The sequence below is a fragment of the Vitis riparia genome, chromosome 9 (assembly GCF_004353265.1).
Source record: "Vitis riparia cultivar Riparia Gloire de Montpellier isolate 1030 chromosome 9, EGFV_Vit.rip_1.0, whole genome shotgun sequence".
NCBI classification, from domain to species: domain Eukaryota; kingdom Viridiplantae; phylum Streptophyta; class Magnoliopsida; order Vitales; family Vitaceae; genus Vitis; species Vitis riparia.
The window spans coordinates 4,214,829-4,225,962 of NC_048439.1; the positions used below are offsets into that span (position 1 = coordinate 4,214,829).

An 11,134-nucleotide genomic window follows, 5' to 3' on the forward strand; every position below is an offset into this window, starting at 1 on the left:
TTTCTAATATTGTTTGACAGTTGTTTTTTGCAAATAATTTTTAAAAACTAAGTGAAATACAAAATAATTTTTAAAAAAGAAATATGAGTTGTTTTCACTAATTTTTAAAAACAAAAAGAAAACATTGATTTGTTGATCATATTTTCTCAAATTTGTTTTTAAAAATTGTTTTTATTCTTTAACTTAAAAATAGTTTTTAAAATAAATTTAAAAAATATGACCAAACAAGCATTTATATTTTAGAAATAGATTCATAATTACCATTTATTTATTTAATAAAAAAGTCTAATTGTGCAAAAACACCCTACTTTCACAAGCCCCTTGAATAAAAGCTAGCAACACATTGAAAGCAATATCCAAACAAACTCCATCTGAAGAGTGGTCTGAATTTGATTTTGAGGCACATTTGCAGAAGCCCATTTTGGGGAGTTTGTTGAGAGAGATGGTGGTGGCATCCATGCACTGTCTTTCCTGTTCTTTAGGTAGCTTTGACCTTGAAAATCAAACACAACCATTCGATTCTCAACCCAATAAAGACCATCTATATCTTGTTTATTCTTCATTCAGTCTCGAACATGCACCCCACGTTCAAGCAACCAGCTCAAAACAAGGCAAAACAAATTCAAACCCTATCCCATCTGTCAAATTAACCTGCTTCTAAAAATACAACACCCAAGTCCCAAATCAATTGGGAGTTGGGTTTCTCCCCATTTTTCATCTCTCTTAGAACAAACGAAAAACAAAGGGAATAAGAGAAGAAGAGAAAGACTTCACCACCTTGTCAAAATACAACTCCCAAGTCATTTGGGAGTTGGGTTTCTCCCCATTTTTCCGTCTCTCTAAGAACAACCACAGAAGCTAACACCTATTACTCTCCATCTCTCTCCATTCTCATCGCTTCCACCATTGTTATGCTTGGAGTTCCTTGTTTTTGACACAAGCCATTTGCTTGAATCAATAATGGTTCGAGTTCTTGATCAAGACCAGGAGCCTTACAAGTCTAAATTAGTTCATTTTAAAGGAATGTATGAGAATGGAGGGCGACAAACTCAGAGATCAACAGCAGAGAGTTCTAGTGGGGCAGAGTCTCCCCCAGATGATAGGATGATCTCAAGGTCAAAAGCTTTGGGTGCTCACCGCTCCAGGTATGATAGCGCTGGGGCTGGGAGTCATAGCAAAGATAACAGACCCTCAGGCAAGTCTGAGCCTTTTACAGTCTACATTTCATCTTTTGAATGCAAGAGTTTTTTCATTAATTTTACTAAGAAAAAACACATGTTCTATCAACTACATATCTGAATTTTGATCTGGGTTTTTGTCTTCCTTTGTGGGCTTGATTCAGACATTGAATTGATGAAAGAGAGGTTTTCAAAGCTGCTTTTGGGAGAGGATATGTCTGGTCATGGAAAGGGTGTTTCATCAGCTTTGGCACTGTCAAATGCCATTACGAATGTTGCTGGTGTTTTCAATCTCTTCCATTTTGTACTCCATATGTATAAGATTTCTCATGTTTTCCCCAATGAGGATTGATCGATGATAGAAGAAATCGTAATATTTTCATCTCTCTTAATATGATGCAGCTTCTGTCTTTGGGGAACTACGGCGTTTAGAGCCCATGCCAGTAGAGAGGAAAACAATGTGGAGAAGAGAAATTGATTGGCTATTGTCTGTTAGTGATCATATTGTTGAAATGGTTCCTCAACAAAGATCGAAAGATGGAACCAGTATGGAGGTACAACTCCCCATCCCCCAGCCTAGCAGAGCTTGATAAAAGTTTTTATGACTCTATGTTGCTTGTTTAATAGGTAATGGTGACTCGGCAACGATGTGACCTTCTTATGAACATCCCTGCCTTACGCAAGCTTGATGCAATGCTTATTGTAAGGACACAGTTTTTTCATGACTTCAATTCATTTGAGCCACATATGGGCATTTTGTGTATGACTTATGCCAGGTTTTTAACAAAAAAACAGGACACCCTAGAAAACTTCAAAGACCAAAAGGAGTTCTACTATCCGTCTGGAGATGCTAAAGATTCCAGCAGAGAAGACAGCCAGAGAACAAGTGACAAATGGTGGATACCTAATGCTAAAGTTCCCCCAAATGGTCTATCTGAGGTAACAAGGAAGTGGCTGCAGTTTCAGAAGGATTCTGTGAACCAAGTGCTTAAGGCAGCCATGGCCATAAATGCTCAAATTTTATCAGAAATGGAAATACCTGAAAACTACATTGAATCCCTCCCAAAGGTGAAAAACAGAAGAACAAGAAGAAGAATCCCTTAATGCAGATGCTAGCTTACTATCTTCATTGACTTTCTTTTCTTTTTTCTCTGGTAGAATGGGAGGGCAAGCCTTGGAGACTCAATCTATAAGAGTATCACAGTTGACCACTTCGATCCTGGGCAATTTCTCTCTACCATGGACTTGTCATCTAACCGCAAGATCCTTGACCTTAAGAACAGGATTGAGGCATCCATTGTGATTTGGAAGAGGAAGATGCACAATAAAGATGGAAAGTCTGCTTGGGCTTCAGCCGTTAGCTTGGAGAAGAGAGAACTCTTCGAAGAGAGAGCAGAGACCATCTTACTCATAATCAAGCAGCGATACCCTGGATTAGATCAATCTCAACTAGACATTCACAAAATCCAGTTCAATCAGGTGAGTGCATACTATGTCTATGTCTAGGGTTCTATTCCATATTACAATGACACCTTCAATTGGACACCGAGAATCATCTTCTGTCCTATTTCCAGGTAGATTTCCTTTTGCAGTGATCATCATCATTAGTGTTATTGCATGATTTCCTATATGGGAAAGTTTTCTTTTCTTTTTCATTTGGTGTATGTTTACTAGGTTGTTCTATCCCAATTTAGAATCTAAACAAGTTATTATTCAGTAGTCACACATTGGTAGTGTAATATTCTACATTGGTGAAGGGAAGAAGTTCCTAACACTGTATATAAAGCGGACTCCTCTTAACTATATAAATGTGTTTTACAGCTATGAGGGCCTATTGAGCCCAGAACAGATAAACATCTACATAGAAAGAAGAGAGTTTTTACAAAATGGTATCAGAGTTGGGGTGTGGGACTATGGGACTTTGACTGAGTGTTTTGAATGGTCCCACTCATAATCTCATAGGACACAATGAGGATGTTATGTCCATGTTAGAGGTGATTTTGATATCCTACATAGGTTAGGGGAAGAAATTCCTAGTACTATATATGAAGTGGGCTCCTCTTAACTATATGGATGGCTTTTAAAGCCTTGAAGGCCCATAGACCTTAAGAATGGTGGCTCTAAATGAGCTTCACCAACAAATATAAACTACAACTATGAACTGTGGTGCACCATATAAATCCATGTATTTTGTTAGTGATTGTTCATTTGTTTTCGGCCTTTTTTTTATCACTTATCTCAGTCCAAAGATTGAATTCTTCAACCTTTTAGGAGCCAGCCTACTAAATCACCTTTATCAATGGTGTTTCTAGTTATATCCAAAGTTGAAGCTATATTCTTCTTGGTTTGGCAGGATGTGGGACATGCTATTTTGGAAAGTTATTCACGAATACTAGAAACCTTGGCCTTCACAGTCCTTTCCCGTATTGAAGATGTTCTGTATGCTGATTCTCTCGCTCAAAATCCAGCTCTCGCATCATGCAAGAGGAATCCTTTAAGAGGCTCCTCATCGGATCCGGAGCCACTGAACTTCCCAAACCCGAAAGAAGAGATAGAGAAGCTGTCTACAGGGACACCCCAATCGATGACATTGTCAGACTTCATGGGTTGGAATTTGGAGAAGGAAGATGGCGAAGAGAAGAAGGGTTCCGGGGGGAATTCAGAGGAACTCTCCAAAAATGATGAGAAGCCTATGACCAAAATTGCAAATATTATAACCAACAAAAAAGTATCCTACATAGAGAAGCTTGAGAACCTGGGTGGTCTAAGAAGCCCAACAGCACGCCATTGATAACAAAATTAGAGAGAAAGATTAAAACCTGAGAGGGAGGGAATGATACAGAGAAATTCAAGGAGGAGAGGGCTTCACCTAGAAATGTAATATTTCAGATCCAAACATAACTTCTTTTGGAGTTGTGTATTTTTTTTTCCTCCTCTTACTTCTTTCCTTCAGCAACTAGGAAGGGATGAGTAAAACTATGTGTTTTCCAAGCATTTTTAAATGTGCTTTCTTTGGTATTTGAATGGCTCTGTAGACTTGCAGCCACTAAAATATGTCATTCTTAATTTTCCTAAGGGTTCATGCATCCTACCTCTTTGGTAATAGAAATTCTCTAAATCGACAGTTTATAATATACTCCCTAGTTCTGACTTTAAGAGCTTCCAAGCTTAACTGATCTTAGTCCATGAATAAATTACTAATTAAAGTTGAAGAAATCAGTTTTTGTTGGTGGCATTATATTTACTATTATAGTCAAAGATGTGTGAAGATAGCATCAAGAATGTCCAAGGGTAGACCAAACGAGCTTCTTGTTCAGTAGAATGTTTGATTACTTGTATCATCCTTACTACTGCTAAAAACAACTAAAACATTAGATCCTTGTCTACTGAAAGCAGAATATTTTCCTATTCAAAATTTACTGACACCACAAATGTATAAGATTGGTTGTTTAGGGTATATTTTTTGTCTTTCGTTTTGCTCTCAAATAGTATTATGCCTTACTTTTCTAAAAATTTTCAGCATGAAATTTTAGCTATTTTTAGATATTTTTAGCTTTTTTCACATGATCCATCCCTTAGAAAATTGCGGGAACCCTTTTAAGATCTGGTTCTTGTTCTGGAGATAAAGAGTAGAGGTGGTTCATAGGTCATGCTTGGTTTTCTATTCAAGAAAAGTTATAGAGGGCCATTTAAAGGATAAAAAAGAGCTTTTTTTTTTTTTTTTGATAGGTAAACAAAATATGCATTAAAAGCGTCAAGAAGGGTGCACCAAAATACACAGGACCTATACAAAGACTGCCTAGAGATGGCCAAAATATAGGGAAAGGGAAAGGACCAAAAAAGAACTATTCTGAAGAGAATACACTTTTGGACATCAAAAGTCAGCTTTCTCTCCAAGTTGCTTCACCCCCACCTCAATATCAAAATAGTACAGGTAATGCTGTAATCAGATGACTAAGATATGATAATCAAACTGCAGTAAATTAAGATTAAACGCAATGCCCCAATTACAATCAAACAAATATCTTTGAATAAATAATAACGGGGTCCTAAGTAGGTTTTAGACATACTTACAAGTTGCGAAAAAGATACATATTGACACAATTAAAAGGTCGAAAGATGCGAATTGCCAGAGAATTAGATCTTGCCACGCGGCCCAGGCTGTGGTGGAAGTTGCGGACCCTTCTTGATTGGTAGGTAGTCATCTGAAGCTGTGGCACTGACATAAGCAAGTACTGAACCACCTCCCAATAGCAAGAACTTGAGCAACAGCCCTCTCTTGGTGAATGGAGCTGCAAAGGTCTCAAAGAATTTGCTCTGCAAATCCCATATGCACATATAATTCATAAGTACTCAGCTAAAAATTTTAAAAGGAATGGAAAATAAAAGTGCTCAAACACATCTTTTCATTTCATAACCTCTACCAAATGCTTGAATCCAGCATGAGATAGCTGGATTCAAGCATTTAGCATAGGCCTGAGCATCAACTTCTGATGAACCGAGGTTGCGATCTGCTGTCTTGGTCAATATGCATGTCAATAGGATGACTTGATTACATTTTAGAATGTCAGGATTTTGGTATTACATGAATGCAAGGAATTTCAACATAAGAAATGATTGATTAGCTATACTGTTATAAAACAAAACAAAAGATGTATTCCAACCAGTTGCTGTCAGCAACAACTCCATTGCCATTCACTCTTTTCACGTATGCATTCTATTGAATTGAATACCAACATGTCTTCTCAATCTTACAGCCTTAACACATATTGCTCGTGTCCTGTTTTGGCACCTTTCACTTGAACCAAATCACCAATGTGCAATCCTCGAACTTTATTGCACATGAAAAGCTGTAGCACGACCTTTTATCATCTTACTTGGTTGTCTCTTTTATAAGGCCATTAATCATTTCATTCACTGTCCTAAAAGGGAAAGGCATCTTGAAAAACTTGAGTATTTAATCACATTGCACTCCAGCTTTTTCCCCAGAATCCATCCCACTATCAATCTACAGGAAACACTTCTTCATATCCCCTCCTCAAAATCTGCCCCTGAAGATACATACCTATCCTCAAACCCTAATTCACTTTCAGTAGAATATCAATTTTTGCACATATTCTGAAGCCTGAAAAAGCCCCCAATATACAGTTTATGATGAAAATTAGGTCTAATTACAACCAAAAAAGAGTTATTCCCATTAGCATACACAGATTTGGAGACACTAACCCAATCCCAGACCCCATTTCATCAACTTCTCTTCACACATCCCAATCAATAAGATGAGATAGGAACACATACTATGATACTAGAATTCAAAGACAACATATAGGGATCTTTATACCCATTAGATCTCTTAGACATTTACAAATGGAAAATGCGATTTCTATCAGCAGATTTGGCAGAAGATCCCCTCTAAACTCCAATTTAAATTCAAGATGACAGGCAAAAATGATGAGAAAAAAAGGGAGTGACAAACCTGGAGAGGGTTGTATGGTGAAGGTGCATCAGACCCATACACGTCCCACTGTCCAGTGGTGTTGCCCAAATCCTCCAAATCAAAGTACACACTCTTGTCACCGTACTTTGCCACCACAGCACCAGCCCTGCAATTCAATACAGAAGATTCCAAAGATTAGCCCAAGTTCATACCTCCCTCAAACAATGAATGCATTCAGTTTTTTGTTTTTACCTTGAGTTACCCACTCTCAAACTTCGGCGAGCTGGCTTGACGGAGAGCTTAGTTCCGGAAATGGAGCTGCCGGCAAGGCCCTTGATGTTGATAGGTTGTACTGCAGCTAAGGTTGCTAGAGAAGCCATGGCCTTTGCTCTGCTCCAAACTCAGTTCCTTCTTCCTCGGTTGGCTGGCTTTTGAGTAGTAGCAGAGTATTTGGGCTTTTGAGATTTTGCATGGATCATGGGATGCCACGTGGCAAATTGGGTTTTCCTGGGGGATATGTGGAATCCAGATTTGGTGGTGCCATGGGGTTGATGGTGGATAAGGCTATCCATTCATGATCTTTGGTCATTAGGTCTGGGTCTGGCTTGCTGAGGGTGGGAGGATCTGTGGACACGTGTTTTGATCACGGAGAGTGTCGCACCCTCTATACCGTACTATCTGAATGACCTTATCAATCAATAAGATTCCAAATATACTATCACAGCCGTCCAATTTCCCTTCTTTTTTTTTCTTTTTTTTTTTTAACTTTTAATTCTCTAATGATTTTTTTTTTTTTTTTTATGATAAAAATAAACAAATAAAACTTAAAATCTTGACTTGAAAATTCTAAAATATATGCAAAAAAAATCTAAATAAAAACAATTATTTATCTCTTTAAAATATATGAAAATTATGTTTTAAAAATGCGATTATTAATATTAAATTTTAATGAAAGTTTTATTAATTAGTTTTAACAACGGTACTAAAATGTTATATTATTAATAATAAAAAAATAAAATAAGAAAATTAAAATAAATTAAAATTATAAAAAATATTTGTCTTTACTTAAAATTTAACTTATTCAATTATAAAATATAAAAATTAAATCAAATTAAAAAATTTTTAAATTTAAAAATATAACTAAAAGTCTATTAATGTGTCTTCCTTTTTCAATTTTTTTTAAGAAAAAGGGAAAAAAATAATTTTAGAAAAGAAATTAAAAACGAGAAAAAATGTAATACTTAAAGATTAAAAGAGAAGAGTCATAGAATCAGAGTAAAGAAAGATAGAAAGAAGATCTTAAATTCAAATAATATGAGACTTATAAACATATTCACTTTTCCTAATTTTCTTTAAGGGTATTTTTGTCTTTTGCATTTCATGTTCTTAACATCAATTATGTTAAATATATGAACTTTAAATCCATTATCAATTTTAACTAGCCCTAAATGATAATTGTGCCCGAGAATTTTGGTGAAATAATTTTCTTGAATCCAATTTCTTTCTTGTAAACCACCAACCATACCATTCACATAACAATTTCAATCTCCATATAAGTCCCTAGTTTGGCACATTTAGGCCATCTGCCCTATCCCAAATTTTCATTAGTGCTTCATAGAATTGCCAAATTTTTATAGAAGGTAGCCCCCACCTTGGCACCTACATATGTGGATTCCATTAAGTGTGGCCTGCAACTTTAGACACCACCCAAGAAGGATTGTAGATTTATTAACAACAAAATTTAACCTTATATGTTATAACAAACACTATTTGCATCAATACATTCTAAGAAAAGAACAAATAATAAGGTTTCTATAACCATTTAAGTGATTAATTATATTCATTGAATCTAATTCCTAGGATCTCTATTCATATAGGTTGGGTTGCCATCACATGAGATTAACGAAAAACCTCGTCTAATCATGGATAGAGAGTAATAATTAGAGTTAGTAACGAGGAAAATTTTAAAAACCTAAATCGGAAGCAAGAACCCTAGTCCTTGCCCCATACCTATCCCATCCTTTTTTCGACTATATTATTGTTTTTATTATAAATGATTTTATGCTTATATATATATTTTTAAATAACATACTATATATAATTTAATTTTTAAAAATATTCATTTTAAATATATTAGATTATATATAACTTTATATTTAAAAATTAAAAAAACTAATTAAGGTTGTTGGGAATGTGGAGTTTATTCCCTTATGGGGTGTTTGGTATGTTGGAATAGGAAATGAAAATGAATATTTTGTTTTAATTCTTATTTCTTAGTGGATATAAATGAATTTGATGATTTTATGTATAGCACTTGGATGAACTTAGGAATGCAAGATTGGAATGATTATTTGTTTTCATTTCAATGTTTGATAATAATAAAAATGTAAATGAAAAAGAAATAAATTTACAATAATATCATTCCATATAATTTAAAATAATTTTTTTATTTAAAAAAAATAAAATTTGAGAGTTTTTTTGTTATTAAATAATAAGAATAATATATATATATATATATATATATATATATATATATATATATCAATAAATAAAAAATTAATCATAAAAAATCATATAACCCTAATGTATAAATATTCAATTATTATTTTTATTAAAATTTTGAATAATTTGTCATGCTTAAGTAGTTATAAAATTATATTTCACCAATATATATATATATATATATATATATATATATTAATATTTAAATTCTCAAAGCTAGCAAATGTTTTTCCTATTTCCAAAAAAGGAAATAAAAGAATTCAAATTTCATTCAAAAACTCTAGAAATTAGAAATTGAAATTTTTTTTCTAAATATCGTGGAAGGTTTGATTGATTCAATTTGGGAGAATCACTTCTTGCATAGAAGTGAATGATGAAGGGGTCTCAAACTTTGTAAAGAAGATAAACATCGGGCTTGGAGAATGAGATAATAGAGTAAAATAGTAAATTTAGGTTATTTTATATTATCAAATGGGTTTAATGAATCAAAATACCACATACTTTTGATGAATTCAAATTCGACTTATAAGTTGGATTTGATTTTTGAATGAATAATTTTTTATTTAATTTCTTTCTTAACATTTATCCAAACATAAAAAATAAGAGAAAAAATGAATGAGATGTCTATTCTCACTCCTTATTCCGGTGTATCAAACACAAACACCCCCTTAATGTATTCATCTTCTTTACCTTGCCTAGTCTAAGATAGGGAATGGAACGAGGATGAGAAATAAATTTAGAAAATTCTTTTTTAAGTGTAAGAATAAAAAGAGATGAAATATTGCAATTTTTACAATAAAAAATTTTAATGGAGAGAATTCAAACATTTATAATAATTTAAAGGAAAAACCGAGTTTCTACACACTCATATAAACCTAATCATAAAATAGAAATCTTCTAAAAATAATTCAAATTTCATGTACTCACCGATCAAATGTAGTACTTAAGATGATCAAATGTAATACTTATATTATTAAAAGGTGATACCTCAGTAATTGAAGATAATATCTTTAACTAAAAAATGTATAAAATATTAATTATTTTTAAATAATTACTTAAAATTTATATTTTATAAATTCAGTTTTTATTTTGTGGTTTTTTCATGAGTACATGGAAACACATATTTCCTGAATTTAAATTAATTTAAAATTCATAACAATCCACAAATAAACATACATATTAATATTAATAATAAGTCCATCAAATTTGAATTTATAATTTAAAAATCAAAATTTGAAAATTTGAATCACACTTCAATGCTATTAACAACCAACACCTAATGCCTGTTTGGTGTTTGGTGTTGACTCCAGAGATGAGAAAAATAAACAAGCAATGCGATTTGACTTTAGCACCTGCCATACTCAAATCATGTTGACTTTGTTCCCAAATTGGGATGGAAATCTTGTAGAAAGATGGGTAATTTGCATTGCAAAGCAGACTAGTCTATTGGACCGATCAAAATGAACCGATCTCTGATTTCTGGGTCTCAATTACTAAACCTGCTGTCCCTCCTAATCTTTCCCACATCTCCTACCAAAGCCTTGTAGTTTGAGAGCTTGGAAAACCCATATGAGAACCTCTCAAAGAACTGCTCCAGGCTAATCCCAAACCTCACCACATGTGAAAGTTGAAAATGTGAATCTCAATAATGAACTACACCTAGAGGGGGGTGAATAGGTGTTGTAGAACAATTTTAAAATTCTCCCAACAAAGATGACCTAACCTTAGACTATCTTTATGTCAATAAATTTTTTCTTCTAATAACTTTTCAACAAAGCAAAACATCCACAACATCCACAAGCAATAATGTATGCATCAACACTCTCCCAACAATTTATAAATGCAAAACACATGCAAATGCTTCAACACTCCTCAAAAATAAACCAAAATATAGAGTGAGAGAAAGAGACAATGAACACCAGATTTTTAACGTGGAAAACCTCCGAAGAGATCAAAAACCACGGGCCTATCACCGATTGAAAACTCCACTATGAAGAATAAAAACTGAGTACAAGGT

General features: G+C 33.8%; 2 protein-coding genes across 3 annotated transcripts; one reads left to right on the forward strand and one right to left on the reverse strand.

Moving 5' to 3' along the window:
- The first annotated feature begins 661 nt into the window (after positions 1–661).
- Positions 662–4,264, forward strand: LOC117922600 (rop guanine nucleotide exchange factor 12). 2 transcript variants are annotated; one of them, XM_034840761.1, is made up of 7 exons: positions 662–1,195; positions 1,343–1,459; positions 1,581–1,732; positions 1,806–1,880; positions 1,974–2,246; positions 2,337–2,657; positions 3,532–4,264. In XM_034840761.1, the coding sequence occupies exons 1-7, from the start codon at positions 961–963 to the stop codon at positions 3,967–3,969; spliced, it is 1,611 nt and encodes a 536-aa protein (XP_034696652.1). In that variant the 5' UTR covers positions 662–960; the 3' UTR covers positions 3,970–4,264. The 2 variants fall into 2 exon arrangements, with proteins under 2 accessions (XP_034696652.1, XP_034696653.1); XM_034840762.1 differs by having other exon boundaries at positions 1,114–1,195; positions 1,343–1,493.
- Positions 4,265–5,140: 876 nt separating this feature from the next.
- Positions 5,141–7,057, reverse strand: LOC117922601 (photosystem I reaction center subunit VI, chloroplastic). Its single transcript, XM_034840763.1, has 3 exons — positions 6,868–7,057; positions 6,655–6,781; positions 5,141–5,495 (listed from the first exon to the last, which is right to left on the reverse strand). Exons 1-3 carry the CDS (start codon positions 6,993–6,995, stop codon positions 5,316–5,318), a joined length of 435 nt encoding a protein of 144 aa, XP_034696654.1. The 5' UTR covers positions 6,996–7,057; the 3' UTR covers positions 5,141–5,315.
- Between the last annotated feature and the right edge of the window lie 4,077 nt (positions 7,058–11,134).

Excerpts from the sequence above, each read along its gene's own strand:
- LOC117922600 (XM_034840761.1), top strand. The coding sequence starts at position 961 with ATGGTTCGAGTTCTTGATCAAGACCAGGAGCCTTACAAGTCTAAATTA. Across the intron at positions 1,196-1,342 it reads CAAAGATAACAGACCCTCAG|ACATTGAATTGATGAAAGAG; the intron begins GCAAGTCTGAGC and ends GGCTTGATTCAG. Across the intron at positions 1,460-1,580 it reads TGCCATTACGAATGTTGCTG|CTTCTGTCTTTGGGGAACTA; the intron begins GTGTTTTCAATC and ends AATATGATGCAG.
- LOC117922601 (XM_034840763.1), bottom strand. The coding sequence starts at position 6,995 with ATGGCTTCTCTAGCAACCTTAGCTGCAGTACAACCTATCAACATCAAG. Across the intron at positions 6,782-6,867 it reads TTGAGAGTGGGTAACTCAAG|GGCTGGTGCTGTGGTGGCAA; the intron begins GTAAAAACAAAA and ends ATTGAATTGCAG. Across the intron at positions 5,496-6,654 it reads CACCATACAACCCTCTCCAG|AGCAAATTCTTTGAGACCTT; the intron begins GTTTGTCACTCC and ends TGGGATTTGCAG.